Raw genomic sequence first — 15,109 nt, forward strand, 5'->3', positions numbered from 1 at the left:
TGTTCCTTAGTTAGCCAGTTCCCTTCCTCTGGGTCTGTGTATCTTGTCTGTATATTTTCTACATGGTTATTTGTCAGCAGTCACACAGTATGCCAACACTTCCAGTTTAACATCCTTTTAGTTTTAACTCTGCTATCATTAGCAGCGCAGGTAAGCAGTTACCTTTTAAATGATTTTTTCCTGTCTTCCTTTAAACCACCAAAACTGTTCTTGATAAAATCCCAGTTTAAACTGGGAAGTGCTAGGAAGTCGCATGATTGTGCCCCATGGGGCTTAGATGTTGTAGAACATATAGTATGGAAGATCATCTGCTGAGTGTAGTCTCAAATTTAATCTTCCTAGTCTTTCTAATTTGACATGCTTTAAACAAATAGCATTTGAGTATCTCTTCTGACCAGGATTCTAGACTGGCTGGTATGCCACCTCATTCTTAATATAATTCAGCCATATTCTCAATCTTTCATTCCCCTCCCATGATTTCCTGTTTCCCACATGTTCCCTGAGTTGGGAATTACTCTGTCAGAGGTCCTAAAGTAGGCAGGCAGAGAAAGGGAAGCAATTTATCAGGTTTCTTAAACTGGGAAATGCTGCCGTCCGTCTGGGAGAACAGGGGAATCAATGCTGAGGTTGCTCAGTAAATCTCTGGTGATGTTTCTCAGCCTGTGCTTTTCTGATTGCAGCCTGTGAATGATGGTGACCCACATTTCCATCACTTCTTGCTCAGCCAGACAGAGAAGGTGAGCCATAGTAACATAGGTTTTGGCAGACTGGCTCAAACAGCTGGTCCATCTAGCTAAGCCTCCTGCCTTCTGCAGGGTCTAATGTCTGATGCTTCAGACAGAATGCACAATAGCCAGTTGTCCAGTGCTGTGCATTTGGAGCTACAGCTATGAACCTCTATCGCACCCCTATAGTGGTCCTCTCACTCCCTAACCTTTGGACTTAGGTGAACTTTATTTTAGCATTTATAACTACAAATTTTACAGGCAATAAAAAGTTATCTAGCCACATGATTTGACTCTGACCATCAGCTGCAATGAATTCCCCATGTTGATACTATCACGTAAGAGATGGTATTTCCTGTGTCAAGTAATCCATTGTTCTTGTCTTCTGGGATGATTGATCTACTAGTTCTTTCATCTGGGTAGAGCTTGGTGATTCAGGTCCTGAATAATGAGTGGAATAGGAAGGAGAGCATTACATTGAACCTTCTTGTCCCTGGGAAATGCAGTCAACTAATGCCAAGAAAGACAGGTTGTCATGTGGGATTTTTATCATCAGGCAGTGAAGATCGAGATTAAAGAGAAGGTCAAATAAATGAAGTGGGTTTGTATCCAGGTAGGGATCTGGGCAGAGACAGCTGGATTAAGAGCAGATAGCTGCAGATTCTAACAGGTTCTTATCTTTAATCTTAATGAGTCTGAAGCCTTTATCACAATCCATTTGTTAAATCCCCCACACCTTCTCCCTTACTAATAAGGATTCTGCTTTTCCAGCCATCAGTGACACACTGAGTGTAGGTGTGAAGCAGGGTGTTCTGCAAGATACTAGTCTGCATCCTCTGGGGGAAAAGGGTTTAGGGGTCTCCATCTTCTGCAGTGTCAAATGTGTGAACAGGTAAGTCCCCTATACTCAGGGCCTCCACCTTCCATTGGTGTGGATTGTCGCATAGGAGCGTGTAGTACCTAGAAGAGAGGGTGAACAGCCTGAGTAAGAACTTTAGGGATTTTGGTACCCTGCATTGCAGGAAAGTTCTGGGCTTTATTTTCTCTCATGGGGAGGAGGGTGGCCATCTTTTCCTGCATTGCAGATGATAGCGTGGGGATGAGTTGCCTCTTTTTCCTTTGTACCAAGCATATGGTCAGTTTCTTCTGTACAGGGCAGGATAAAGCACGAGAGCACCCAGCCCTTTCCCTAAATGTGTTTTTCTCCTCTTCATATAGCCAACTGTCTGCTATCAGGCAATCACTAAGAAGCTGAAGGTGTGTGAAGAGGTAAGGCAAACTGTCCCGTTGTCTTACTCTTATTGTGTTGAGGTCTGGCAGTTCTGCTAAAGTAAGAATATCTTGTGGCTTGTCTTCACAGGAAACAGGATCCACCTCCATCCAGGCAGCAGACAGCACAGCAGTTAATGGCAGCATCACTCCTACTGACAAAAAGTAAGGCCCCCATGTGTTCCAAGAATCTGCCTTCTCTCCCTTTTTGCCACTCAGCTCTCTTTCTCTTCCTCCACCCCCTTCCTCTTTCAGGTGGATCTGGGGAAGCAGCCATTGGCTCTGCTGAGAGAGACAAGGTGGGTGAGGTAATATCGTTTATTGGACCAACTTGTGTTGGTGGAAGGAACAAGCTTTCAGGCTTCAGAGTTACCTTCCCCAGACCTGAAGAAGAGCTCTGTGAGCTCGAGAGCTTGTCCTTTCCGCCAATAAAGTTGCTCCAGTAAAAGATACTACTTCACCCACCTTGTCTCTCTGATATCCTGAGACCAGTATGGCTACAACACTGCAAACAGCAATTGACCATCCTGTCATTTAGAATAAATAAACCTTCCCATCCCTCCCCCACTGTTTCTGAACCATATACTGTCCCTGTGAGACTCCTATTCATGGGAAACAGCCACACATGAGAGTGGGGATGCTGCACCATGGAATAGCTCAGCAAGAGGCCTTCAGGATGCTCATAGGGGATTGGGTTTTGTCTGACCCTGACACACATTTGCAGTGTGTGACGTGACATGACAGAATATTACACAGATCAGTGCTTCTGAATGCAGTGTGGGCCGCAAAGATAAAATGTCTCCAGTAATGTCTGGCAGAAAACCAGGTTTGTTTGCTCACTAGCTCAAGCAGCTAGAATGCAAGAGGAAGAGGGCGGCGCTTTCTCCCACCTCACAGGAGCACGTGAGCCTTCTGGTTTCTTCTAATGTTCCCCTTCTCCTTTCTAGAGTGACAGGAGCCAGAGCGGGGCTTCCTGTTTCACTCTGTGACTTCTGTCCTGTTCAAATGCAGATCAGGCTCTGGTCTGTTTGCCGTTAAATCGGTTCTTTCTCTGGGGATGTCAGTTTTCAGCCTTACTCAAGGGGACCCAAAGTAAAGATGAAATTATTCAGGTAAAACCCTTTCCCTGAAGGGGTGGGGGGAACGTCTCTTCAGCTGTGAGGAATGGAAATGGGCAAGTCCTGTTGCTGAAGGAACTAGAGTGACTCATTCCAACCCTTATATGTTGGTTTGCTTCAAAAGCAGCACATACAACCAGCTGTGAACCAAAGGGCAGATGTAAAGCTGAAACTGAAATGCATCTGAAATGGCTTTGTTCAAATTAGCATTCAGAAATGCTACATCATGGGGGATGGTAAACTCTGAAGTGTAATTTAGATCCACTCTTACTTAGTATTTCAGGGTCTCCGACTACCATCTGTCATTTTGCAGCAAACTGGCATGATATATACAGGATCCCTGGAGCCATAGCTGCAAAGAAGTTCCTAGTGTAATAGGAGTAATAGGGAAGGAACTTTTGCATGATGACGATAAAAATCTTGACAACCATTAGGCAGCTGGTATGCTGAGATCACTGCCAATATGGTCTCATTGTTTCCTTGTGCTTTCTTGAGTACCAGCTTGCTCTTCATATCAGCCTGAACTCTGCCTTTGGAAACAGGTGGCTTCTTAAAAATGTTCTTCTTCTACCTGTGAGTGCGGTGGCACAAGTTCCTCGTGTGTTGGACCTCTGTCATGTGCTCTACAGTATTTTCAGTGGCATCAATCTGACATCTATTGTCTCTGTGTGTTCCCTTTTCTTCACTGATGTGTGTCTCTTTTCCCCAGGATAGGATTTCTGGGTCTCGGCCTGATGGGAAGTGGCATTGTCTCGAACTTACTAAAAATGGGGCACACGGTCACTGTATGGAACCGGACTGCTGAGAAGGTAAGTGTGTCCATGAGAAGGTGTGGGATGGAGTCTTTCACAGTGGGACCTGTTTAAGTGCCTTAACTTCCAGAAATGTGTGCACATGCTTGGAGGAGTGGAATGCATAATGTCATTGGGTTATTGTATTCAGCTAGAACAGCCACACTGGTCATGGTGTGGAGCTGGACAGCCAAGAAAGGTTTAAGCAAGTCCACTCTGTGAGAGATGTGCTATTCAGATGAGAGACTCCACCCTGGCACCCTGTTGTGCTAAGGTGGAACAACAGCTTCATCTTGAGAACCTGAACTGCTACGATGAGGCTGAGGTAGTTTTCCAGGTTTCATCATCAGAAACTAATTCAAGAACAGCTGATTGGCCATATAATGTTAGTTCATAGTATCCAATGTACTATTTCCCTTCTCTCCTCCTCTTTTGGTGGCCAGTGGGGAAGAAAACACTACACAATATTTTGATCCCAAAAGAACTGCATCAGTGTGACACTGGTGTCTGAGTGTGGAGAGAAATTACTGTCTTTGGCAACAGGAATCATTTGATGTTCAGCACAATTCATAATGCTCTAGCAAGGTGGCAGAGGAGTTCCAGGCTAGGATTTAGATTCTTTAAAGTGTTTATGAATACTGAGGGGTGTGTGTGTAATGTACTTTTTTCATTAGATCATGGCATAGAGTGATATATACACACACACACGCGCACAAAATAGTGTGGCCATTTTTCGTATGGATGATGAGACAACACGCCCCCCCTCCTCCCCCCAAACACAGACAGTGGCAGAAGGCTGACCAGCTGGAGAAGCAGACAGTCTAATAAATTAAACCCCACATTGTTCTCAGTACTGTGGATATTCCTGCTGACAAAACAGGAGGTGCCATTTGACAGTCATCTTCCAGCATTTTCTCCCCTTCCCTCAAACTTTGGAGTATCCAAATCTTCTATGACTTCTCACAGGATGCACTCCGCCCTCCCCTTTTACATATCCTCAGAATATTTTCCTTCTCTTGTACTCTGTCCCTGCCTCCTGGGGTTCAGGAATTGTGAAGTCAGAGTCTCCATAGTGGTCTGTCCTTCTGCTAAGACGCCAGGTCTGTCTCACATCAGTCTGGGCACAATGGTTAGAGTGTGTGTTACGGCAGTGGCTTAGAGCAGTGGTCTCCAAACTTTTTTGATCGCGCACCCCTATCAGTAAAACATTTTTGAGCATGCACCCCCAATATATGTATATTTATTTATGTATAAATTATATACATGTACTACTATATTGTGTAAATTATAAAACACAAAAATAGAAATTAAAAAACAAGATAAAGATGAAATAAACAATATTTTTAATTTTTTTTTATTTTATTAACGGTACAAAAAACCTTTTTGCTCTCTTTAAAAAGAATTATTAATAATTTTTAGTGAGAGCAATGTGATCGAATGTGCTTTATTATTTTTGAAAATCTTGGTTTAACACTTTGTGATACAGCGGGCGCTCAGGGTGGGGGGCGGGGTCTGGGAGGGAGTTAGGGTGTGGGAGGGCGCTCAGGGTGAGGATGCGGGAAGAGGCTCAGGGCTGGGGCAGGCAGGAGGTGCAGAGCACTTACCTGGGGCAGCTCCTGTTTGGTGTAGGGGGGGTGCAGGTGGCTCTGCGGAGCGCAGCACCACCCCCATGGCCACGATTCTGGGAGCTGCCCCGCCCCCGGCAGGCAGGGCCACCTGGAACACAGGGGCTTTAGGGGCTTCAGGGCCCTGGGCTAAGGGGACCCCTGGCCTGCAGCTCTAAAGCCCCTCTTGGAATGCGGCCCTGAGAGCACAGGCCAGAGGACTCAGGAGGAGCAGAGGCAGCTGCGCTTTCCCCTTCAAAGCGCCGCTTCTCTCTGGCCAGCTTTGAAGGGGAAAGTGCTGCTTCTTTCTGGCCGTTGGCTGCGCAGCTGCCCCTGCTCCTCCATGGGCCGGGGTCTCAGGGCCGCCCCCTTTTTCTTTCTTTTTCCTCCGGCGGTGCTCCTCCTGCCACTCTGCCCTTTTGCTCCGGCGGTGCTCCTCTTGCTGTGCCCCCCAATCGATCGTCTTGTGCACCCCCTGGGGTGCGTGCACTCCACTTTGGAGACCATTGGCTTAGAGGACCTGTTGCTTTGTGCTTCCTGCTCCTTACGTTTGGATCTGTGACTTTTGCAGTGTGATTTGTTCATCCAGGAGGGGGCACGGCTGGGAAGAACCCCCGCTGAGGTGGTCTCGACCTGTGACATCACCTTCGCCTGCGTATCAGATCCAAAGGCGGCAAAGGATGTAAGGATTATCTCTCTTTCCTAACCGGACTGCATGTTAGAGTCCTGACTTGTCCTGCCCTACCCAAACCCTTTGGACAGTCACGGAATACAGGTTCCTGGTTCCACTGAACACATTAGTCAGGGTCATTCCAGTTGCCAGACAGCACAGTAGTAATTTTTCGAACAAAAACATTGCTGTATCCTGTACACACATTTATTTAAAATTACACTGAGAGCATGAACATTTCTGGAACCCTTCCAGAAGACTGGCACTGTAGAGTCAGGTTTGTTTTAACTGCTGACATTGAAGGATTTGAGTTTCTTTGCAGACACTCTATTGCTTTACCCCTTGTCTATTCCCACAGCTGGTACTTGGCCCAAGTGGGGTATTGCAGGGTATCCGCCCAGGGAAGTGCTATGTGGATATGTCGACAGTGGACGCCGATACTGTCACAGAACTGGCACAGGTAATTGCCTTGGACTAAACATCTGACATTCACTGCTGTGGAATTTTTCTTGTGTCAGGAGGTTAACTCTTGTTTGTTGCAGTACTGGGAGATATCCAGGACTCTTCTAGGGAAAGTGCAAGCTCAGAAAGAATGAAATAAAGTAACTTGTCAAGTGATATCCAGTTAACAAAATCAGAAGCGGTTTGCTCAAATGATTATGTACAACAAACTGTATAATTTCAGTTCTGTGCTGTCAAGTGACCAAACTCCAGTTCCTGAGAGAGTTCCTATCCTCCATAGTAACTTTCACAGTAGCAGCTTTGGTGGAGGGGGAGAGAAAAGGTTTGGGAGTCTTATTGGTGGCTAGTAAGTTTTCCTCTATTTGTTCAATATACATAATTTGGCTATTCCTTGGTTTGTTGTTAAATACTCCAGGGCATGGGAAGGAAGCTCCTTCATGTGCCTGGTCTTAAAAATATTTACATCAAGGGAGACCCAGATATTTGTATCTGAGGGAAGCAAGGTTTCAACCACTTCCAGCAGAAACTTTGGTTTCCTACCTTGACCTCTCAAGTCCATATGCCTTTGTCCTGAAACTGGCTTTGGTCCAGGCCTAAAAGCAGGAGGACTGGGCAGTACAATAGCGCACAAAATTTAAATTGGTGAAATGTAAGGTCATGTCTGTTGGTGAATTGGTAAATTCAGACTGCGGATGTGCTATGAACTAACATGCTCCTGTCAGGAACAAAAGTCCAGAAAGTCACTAGAAGATCTGTCAGAGGCCTGTGGTCCTGGGCCTGCACTCTCACTTTCATGGGCAGCCAAAGTAAAATTTAAAAGAAACTGTTCTATGGACTTAAATGCCAGGATATTTCCATCCTCTTGACTTCCAAGCCCCCGTCCTTGTGCCTCTCCTAATTTAGGATGGTGCCGGTGAAATAAACACATCTGCAAATAATAGTTGTCATGAACAAGGGCAGAGTCCATGGAGTCATTTTCTATTCAACCAACTCCTTTCTAGCACCTCTTCTTCACTCCCACCCCTAGATAATATACACTTTCAGTGTTGTCCCAAATTCCTTAGACTTTTCCAGCGGCATGTGACACAGTCACATAGTTTTCAGATACTGAAATGTATAGTCCTCTAGTCCACCTTTGTGGGATGGGGAAACGTGAACAGAGGTACGAATACATGGCTAAGGCAAGTTCCTGGGCTAGGGTACCTTTTGCAGTACTCTGTGTTGTATGCTATTTTGTATTCTGCAGCATTTCTGTTCTTCATCTTATCTGTATGTATAGACAATTTACTTTGCTTTATGCTTCTGTACCTAGTGCTAGAAGCACCCTGCATGGTGTTTTTGTTTGCCCTGCTGCGTACACAGCGTGTGTCTGTTCTGTTTGTGCATAGCTAAACAGAGTATGTTCTCTTTGTTTCCAGGTGATAGTATCCAGGGGTGGTCGCTTCTTGGAAGCACCAGTCTCAGGAAATCAACAGCTGTCTAATGATGGGATGCTGGTGATCTTAGCAGCTGGAGATAGGGGTTTATATGAGGACTGCAGTAGCTGTTTCCAAGCAATGGGGAAGACCTCTTTTTTTCTAGGTAATTGAAACACCAGGGGCCTTGCAGTTTCTCAGTCAATGCAAGGAGCAGGATTTCCAGCAAGGAGTCTGAGGGGGACATATATCCTCTTTGCAGACCACTGGTAAGAGGTTGAGCATATCAGCTGGTTGTCTCCTCTCTCTCTCTCATGAGGTAGTACAAGAAACTGGACAGGTACATGTCTGTCTAGAATTGGGTTGGGGGTTCTGAAGTTGGCTGAAGCTCCCGTTTGAAACACTGGAATCGGAACCATGTTTAGGGTGAGGTTTATAACTAGGGCTGCATGAAGGTTTTTAGTTCAAACCATACTTTTCATCACGGTAAGTTTCTTCCTTCTCCCTCAAGACAGTGGCCCTAAGGGTCAGCAATCTGTAAGACTGGGGGAAGGGAGAGCTACTAGGGCTGGGTGGGTCTTGTGGAGTGTCTAGGATTGCTAATGTCATGTATACAGGGAGCCTGCCTTGCTACAGAGGAACATCCAATGGTATGTCTCTTTCACAGGTGAAGTAGGCAATGCTGCCAAGATGATGCTGATTGTGAACATGGTCCAAGGTAGCTTCATGGCTACGATAGCAGAAGGACTGACCCTGGCTCAAGTGACTGGTCAGTCCCAGCAAACTCTTCTGGATATCCTCAATCAGGGACAACTTGCCAGCATCTTCCTGGATCAGAAGTGCCAAAGTAAATTTCCCTCTTGTTTTGTCATAGGCCATGGTTATTGCTTTAACCTAGCAGCTGTAGGCAGAGATGAAGGGGGAAAAGTAAACGTCCCTTTTGCTATCAGCCTATGGTGCTGGGAACTTTCTCTTGCTGTCCCCTTTGTCACACTTGATATGAAAGGTTGAATTCTGTATCCCAGCATGGTAAGGGCTTCAGAGACACAGCACCAATTCTTTCACCTGCAGCCAGTGTCTCCTTAGGACTGGTATTAAGGAGTTCACTGGGCAAGGTGACAAATGAAAATGGATGGAAATCTGCCCTAGGAACTGTTGGAAGTCTGGGTTCAGTTCGACAGTTGTGGTAGTGAAATTGTTTGTTGTGTTGTATGTGACTGGAAGAAGGGACAGGGTGGGGAATAGGGAAGGAGCATCTTGGGAGTTGGGGATGGGGAAATGAAGATTTATGTTGAATTGCATGCCACTGAGGTATTTTTAGGGTTGATTTATAGTCTGATTTTTGGCCTCTCTTTACAGATATCCTACAAGGAAACTTTAAACCTGACTTCTACCTAAAATACATCCAGAAGGATCTTAGATTAGCCATTGCACTAGGTGATTCCGTCAACCACCCAACTCCCATGGCAGCTGCAGCCAATGAGGTAAGACACTCAGCATTTCAACTTAGTGTGTGGACCTGTCTCCTGCAAGACAGAACTGGAGTCTTGTGTTGGGTAGGGAGGGGCTGCTTCTCAACAAGGGGGAAAATCTAGAAGGGAAGGCTGCCTTGAGACAAGGTAGCAGGGATTGGTGTATATCTTATAGTATGATGGATGAGATGGAGACTTGGGGAGATAGGTTTGATGGGAATTTTACAGATCATATGTGCCCAGAGAAAGTGACACTTAAAGTGCTTCTGCAAGATCTGTGTGTTCTATTCTGTGTTGTACTAATTACCCAGTTCAATGTGTGCAGTGCTCTGGTTAGTGATGGCTACTTAGTAGTTCTGCTAGATGCAGACTTCCAGGGAAAAGTGTAACTGATCCTTTGCCCCTTTCTCTCCTCCAGGTATACAAACGAGCAAAAGCATTGGACCAATCAGACAACGATATGTCTGCTGTGTACAGGGCCTACATCCACTAGGCTGCACCATTCTTACTGTTAATACCATGATTATTAATTAATATTATGATGATACTGGGTTTTAACTCTGGACCAGTCCATCTCTGTCTCTCCATTTCCTTTTATACACAAACTTTGTTGAGATCTGCCTCAAGGGCAGCTGCTGCAGTGAGCCTTCCCCTGGTGGCACAAGGGGGAGGAGGGGGCTCGGATTATTGCAATCTGATTAGAACATCCATGCCATGCACTGACAGTCACGGAACAGAATGGTGGCGGCTGGTTCAGAAGCTCTGAGGCAATTCAGCCAGAAATCTGCTGCTTGGCTTTTTATTTCTCCTCTGTATGCTTGTCCGAGATGCTGTTTCTAACAATTGCTTCTCTCCTTTCCCATGGGTAACATATGCATTGGCCTCTCTGCATCGAGGGACAGTTGTAATACATCCCATCTACCTGTGAATATCAGTACAACCCTAAATCCCAGTGGGGGGGGCGGGGGGAGGGTGTGAGAATTGCTCCTGCTCATCACCCACTGCTATAGAACAAAGCACCTCCCAAGGGCAGTTCTGTAAGTTGATGGGGCTGTATGTAGGCTGCATGCAACACTGTCTGGTCCCCCAGCACCTTGATGAATGAGCACCTCATACTGATGGGAAGAGCAAGCTGTATTATTCATGGCTTCTCCTCTACAGATAACTCTAGCTTAGGAACCACAGGCCATGGTGGATGAGAGACCATGATATAAACACAGCCTCCTAAAAGGCTAATCACAGCTGCACATCCCTATAAACAGTGTTAAAAGATTTATAGGGGTTTGCTTAAAAAAATCATAAGTAAAAATTCAAAGATTAAAATTGAGCCAGAATTTTTTCTCTTGGTGAAGGAACAAACCTCAAGGTCTTTCCTGCCCTTATTTTATGTGGATTTTTTAAAATCATCTGCAACCTCCACTTTTTCCTAACAGTTATTTACAAACGCTTCTTGGGTTCCGGCAATATCCCAAGTAGAGTCATGAATCTGACAGAATGGTCTTAGAGGAATGATCATAGGGCCAAGAGGTAGGAAGTCCCACAGTTCCAGTCCATGCTCTTCATCTGTGGCCTTCAGGTAGTCATTTTAGCTCTTTGCCTCCGTTTCCACATCTGTAAAAATGAGCTTGATATTAACCTACCTCACAGGGATGTTGTGAGGATTGATTAGTGAACTTTGAAAATGTAAAATTTCACATACAAATGCTGAGTGTTGCTGTTATGGGCACCACACTAGCATAGCATATCTCTTGCTGCAGTTGTGACTGCTTGGCACGATCCCAAGTTTAAGGAAGGCCTAGTAAATATAATGGGAGCCTAAAGTGCTGCTGAACTTGAGCCTAGAAGTGTTGGAGCTGAACTGCAGAAGTGAACTCACAAAAACACAGAAAAAATTTTAGTGCCGAAGGTGGAGAAAGCCAGAGTCCAAACAATGCCTGAGTATGTAAAAACACAGAACTTTGTCATTTTAATTTTCTCAGTATTAGCCTTTAAGGAGGGTTCTTGCATTTTGGACTCAGAGAATGAAAAGGTTAGTAAAACACCAGGAACCAGCTTTCTTGGCTGAGATCACTCCCCCACCTCCTTAGGTTGGGTAACACTCTTGACTCCCTTTATGCTGGAATTCTGAAGTGGAAAAGAAAGCAAATGCAGAGCAGGCTGTGTTCTGTTAGGTCCTTAAGGGCTGCTTGTCCTTTACCATCAGATCCTTTTCGTTGCATTGGCTAAGAACAAACAGCCTTGGAGTCCACCTTGGCATTGTTGCCCCCTTCTTTATTAAGGGCTGTTTAGGGGCGGCAGTGTTATTTAGGAAAACCCTCTGATGATCCTGTGGCTCGGGATTGCTTTAGTTGAAGCAGATGCCTTGCCTGCAATGGGATCTATAAAGTTGTGGGTCTAGTTCATTAAGAAATGGGAACGTATCAGGTATCCTTTATGGAATATAACATCCAACTCCTCCCTCAAGCTGTAGATGTGACTTATGTTTTAAATACTTCACCTCTTTTGATGACCCATTACTGTTTGTGAGCGAACACTGTATTACACATCCCCTCCTAAAGTAAGTATCTCCCTGTAGCAAGAGATCCTGTTAGACATCACTTGGCCTGATTACCCATTACTGTGTTTGTGAACAATCTTATATACATCTACTCATGAAAACCAGTCATCCTTCACCTAGTATCGTACGTTAAATGTACATGTAACCTTACCTGCTATTACCTATCAGTCTGCTTTTGACATCTTGTATGCACACTTTACAACCACAATAAATCCACAGTCAGCATTCAAAATCCTTGGTTAAACGCATCACAGTTGTAAAATGGTGCACAGCTTATGTGGGGAAAGTTACTCACCTCTTCAGTGTGCAGGAGATGGATCTTAGAATTTATACTCCAAGGTGTGTCTGTTAGGGACACTTGGTATCTGAGCTGGTACAATGGAAGGCTTTTATAACGTCCCTGCAGAAACCTCTTGGAATATAGGATGAATGGATCTGAGCCAGTGTAGTCAAGGATCTCCCTGCATTATAGTCTGGAACCAGCTGGGGAGAAGGGTGCTCTTAAGTCTTGTGATCCGTGTTCTATAGTGAATTCAAAGAATTATACAGAGGAAAATAGTTCCCGGGTCACTGCACTGCTGCATGTTTGTTTTGTCAGAAACAGTCATGTTCTCAAACGGGATCAGAATGTACATGGGAGTGGCAGGGCAGAGCAGCAAAACACTGTAATTTATCCTGTAAAAGTCTAACTGCAGCTCTCTAGCTAGATGGATACAGATCTGCTGGAGGGTGTGGTGTTTCCGGCAGGACTGTACCATTATTAATACACAAGGGAGCAGAGAGAGCACTCTGAAATAGATATGAAGCATGGGGGAGGGAAGGAAATGGCAAAAAGTGGACTGTTTCAGATGCCATTTCAGGTTCTGGCCCAGGAGTTGGTTTCACTTGGATTCTTGTATTTATCTATGTCTAGTCTCTGAACACGAATCCCATTCTGTTTGCAGGCCTGAGACATCCACGGGTGGGAAGGGGGGAAGCTGTGGATTGAGAGATGCTATAATGAAACTGGCTAGTCAATGTTGTCTTAATATTGTTGGCAATTCTGTAAAGTTCCTTTTTATGCGGATTTCTGTTTTAGCAATTTGCTTTATTTTTTGACTCCCTCCTTTTTAAGAAGAAAATGTGACACTTGTGAACAGCTTGTAAAGAAAAGCAGTTTCCTTTTGTTTCCTCAATGACAGATCCTATAGGTAATTAAGATTGTGAATTTTTATTTTTTGCCTTGTTTTTAATTAACGTTTGTCATTCAGAATAGGATGTGTGATAATGTTTAAATGGCAAAACAAAATTTTTTTGTGCAATTAACAAAGCTACTGGTGAAAGAAAATAAAACCCTTCTTGGTAACACAGTGTTCTCATAGCTGTTTCTAAGGCCATCTCAAGTCTATCCTCTGTCACTCTCCATTCCATACGCAGATTGTAACAAGCTGTCCTATACCTCACCTAGCTCAGCTGGCACAACTGTCATGTAGAACCCTGATCCTGCCATGAGCCGACCCCTGCGCCTTTGTGGAATCCCAGTGAAGTCACTCGGGCCCTGCAAGTGCAAAGGTCTGCTCACATGGAGTTAATTGTGGGACTGAGGCCTTGAATAGGAATAATAAATACAAAACTGTCCTGGTGCAGCAATTATTTCTCTAGTGGCTCCTAAATACAGAGCTTCTGCAGACCCATGGGAGGCTGGCACTGCAACTGTTCCCAGCCATCTAGAATTTCCTTCATCCAGAATATGCTTTTTTTTAAGTCACATTTATTATTTATGTGGCATAAATGGTGAGGGGTTTTCCAGGCAAGCTATGAAGATAAGATCTTTTAACTGAAGAGCTTACAATCTAGAGAGGAAGCTGCAAAGTGCTCTGACAATTTGAATTCTGACATTGTCACCGTTCCTTATTGCTAAGGTAGTAGCTGAAAGCCTTTGCTATTGCATGAGTGTCATTTGTAAATTCATGTGCTTAAAAAAGAGAACTTTAAAAATGTGATGGTAACAAGACTGAATCCCAGTGATGTCTGAACACGATGGTATTCTAAACAAAAAGGGCTTTCAACCATGCTGGTAGCTGCTTTCATCACTTCACACTGACTCAGCAGACGTTCTAGGCTTAAGAATGATGTTTGGGGTTATTGTGCTGATTTGTGAGTTTTGTGCTAGGGAGAGTTGTGTGGATTTGTGCAGGTGATGAATGAGGGGGGTGTGCTGCAGAGAAAATATACGTTTCGGATAATTGTTTTTTGTGGGGGTGGTATTGTGCTGGGAGATTTGTGTTGATTCAGGTGGGTGCCAAATGAGGGTGTGTATTGTGATGAGGGGCTGTGTGTATTTGGGGTTATTGTGTATGCTGGTTATGGTGATTTGTGCCTGGAGGCTGTGCTGGGAGATTTGTATTGATTTGTGTGACTGGCAGTTGGATGAGGTAATGCACCTTCTGTGCAATCTCCCCCATATAACCAATGAAATTGTTGCATGAAAATGTAGCCCTAGAGCAGTCGTTCTCAAACTTATTTGATCAGGCCCTCTTTCTTTGTGTCTGTAGTTTATTCCCCTCCCCCCTCCCCCGCCCAAGTACATATACCACCACTCTGCTCTGAAGGCAGAGCAGAGAGCTGCAGCTGCTGGCTGGGCACCCAGCTCTGAAGGCAGCGCCATACCAGCAGCAGCACAGAAGTAAGGGTGGCAATGTGAAAAGTGATATGTCATCACTTTTCATAGCAGACTTAGTGCCCCATTGCCAGACTTACTTCTGCACTGCTGCTGTCTCCCTGCAGCTGACAACTGGAGCCCTGCTGCCTCCAGGTGGGGGTCGGGGGGAGGAGAGCCTGAGCCTGGGCGGCCTCCCAGTGAAGGAATGAAGTGGGGGCGGGGGAGAGAAGAGCCCGAGGCCGCATGGCGGGGTTCCAGCTGTCAGCCCCAGGGTAGCAGGGGTCCAACTGTCCTCTTTATCCCTGCCTCCTGGGTGTGCATGGCCCTTCTGCACGAGCCCCAGCCACCTGGGACTGACAGCCAGAGCTCTTCAAAAAAAATTTTG

General features: G+C 45.2%; 1 protein-coding gene across 8 annotated transcripts in view; it reads left to right on the forward strand.

Moving 5' to 3' along the window:
* GLYR1 (glyoxylate reductase 1 homolog) overlaps positions 1-13,428 on the forward strand; it is a 33,172-nt gene extending 19,744 nt beyond the window's left edge. For 3 of the 8 annotated variants that reach the window (XM_073362574.2, XM_073362579.2, XM_073362580.2), the window contains 10 exons: positions 681-737; positions 1,944-1,994; positions 2,086-2,159; positions 3,822-3,921; positions 6,079-6,189; positions 6,536-6,637; positions 8,058-8,220; positions 8,722-8,901; positions 9,414-9,538; positions 9,945-13,428. In XM_073362574.2, the coding sequence (XP_073218675.1) occupies positions 681-737; positions 1,944-1,994; positions 2,086-2,159; positions 3,822-3,921; positions 6,079-6,189; positions 6,536-6,637; positions 8,058-8,220; positions 8,722-8,901; positions 9,414-9,538; positions 9,945-10,019 (1,038 nt within the window). In that variant the 3' untranslated portion in view covers positions 10,020-13,428. The remainder of the gene's footprint in view (positions 1-680; positions 738-1,943; positions 1,995-2,085; positions 2,160-3,821; positions 3,922-6,078; positions 6,190-6,535; positions 6,638-8,057; positions 8,221-8,721; positions 8,902-9,413; positions 9,539-9,944) is intronic. The other 5 variants (XM_073362575.2, XM_073362576.2, XM_073362577.2 and 2 more) reach the window with 5 other exon arrangements.
* Positions 13,429-15,109: the final 1,681 nt, after the last annotated feature.

The sequence above is a fragment of the Lepidochelys kempii genome, chromosome 10, assembly GCF_965140285.1.
Source record: "Lepidochelys kempii isolate rLepKem1 chromosome 10, rLepKem1.hap1, whole genome shotgun sequence".
NCBI lineage: Eukaryota > Metazoa > Chordata > Testudines > Cheloniidae > Lepidochelys > Lepidochelys kempii.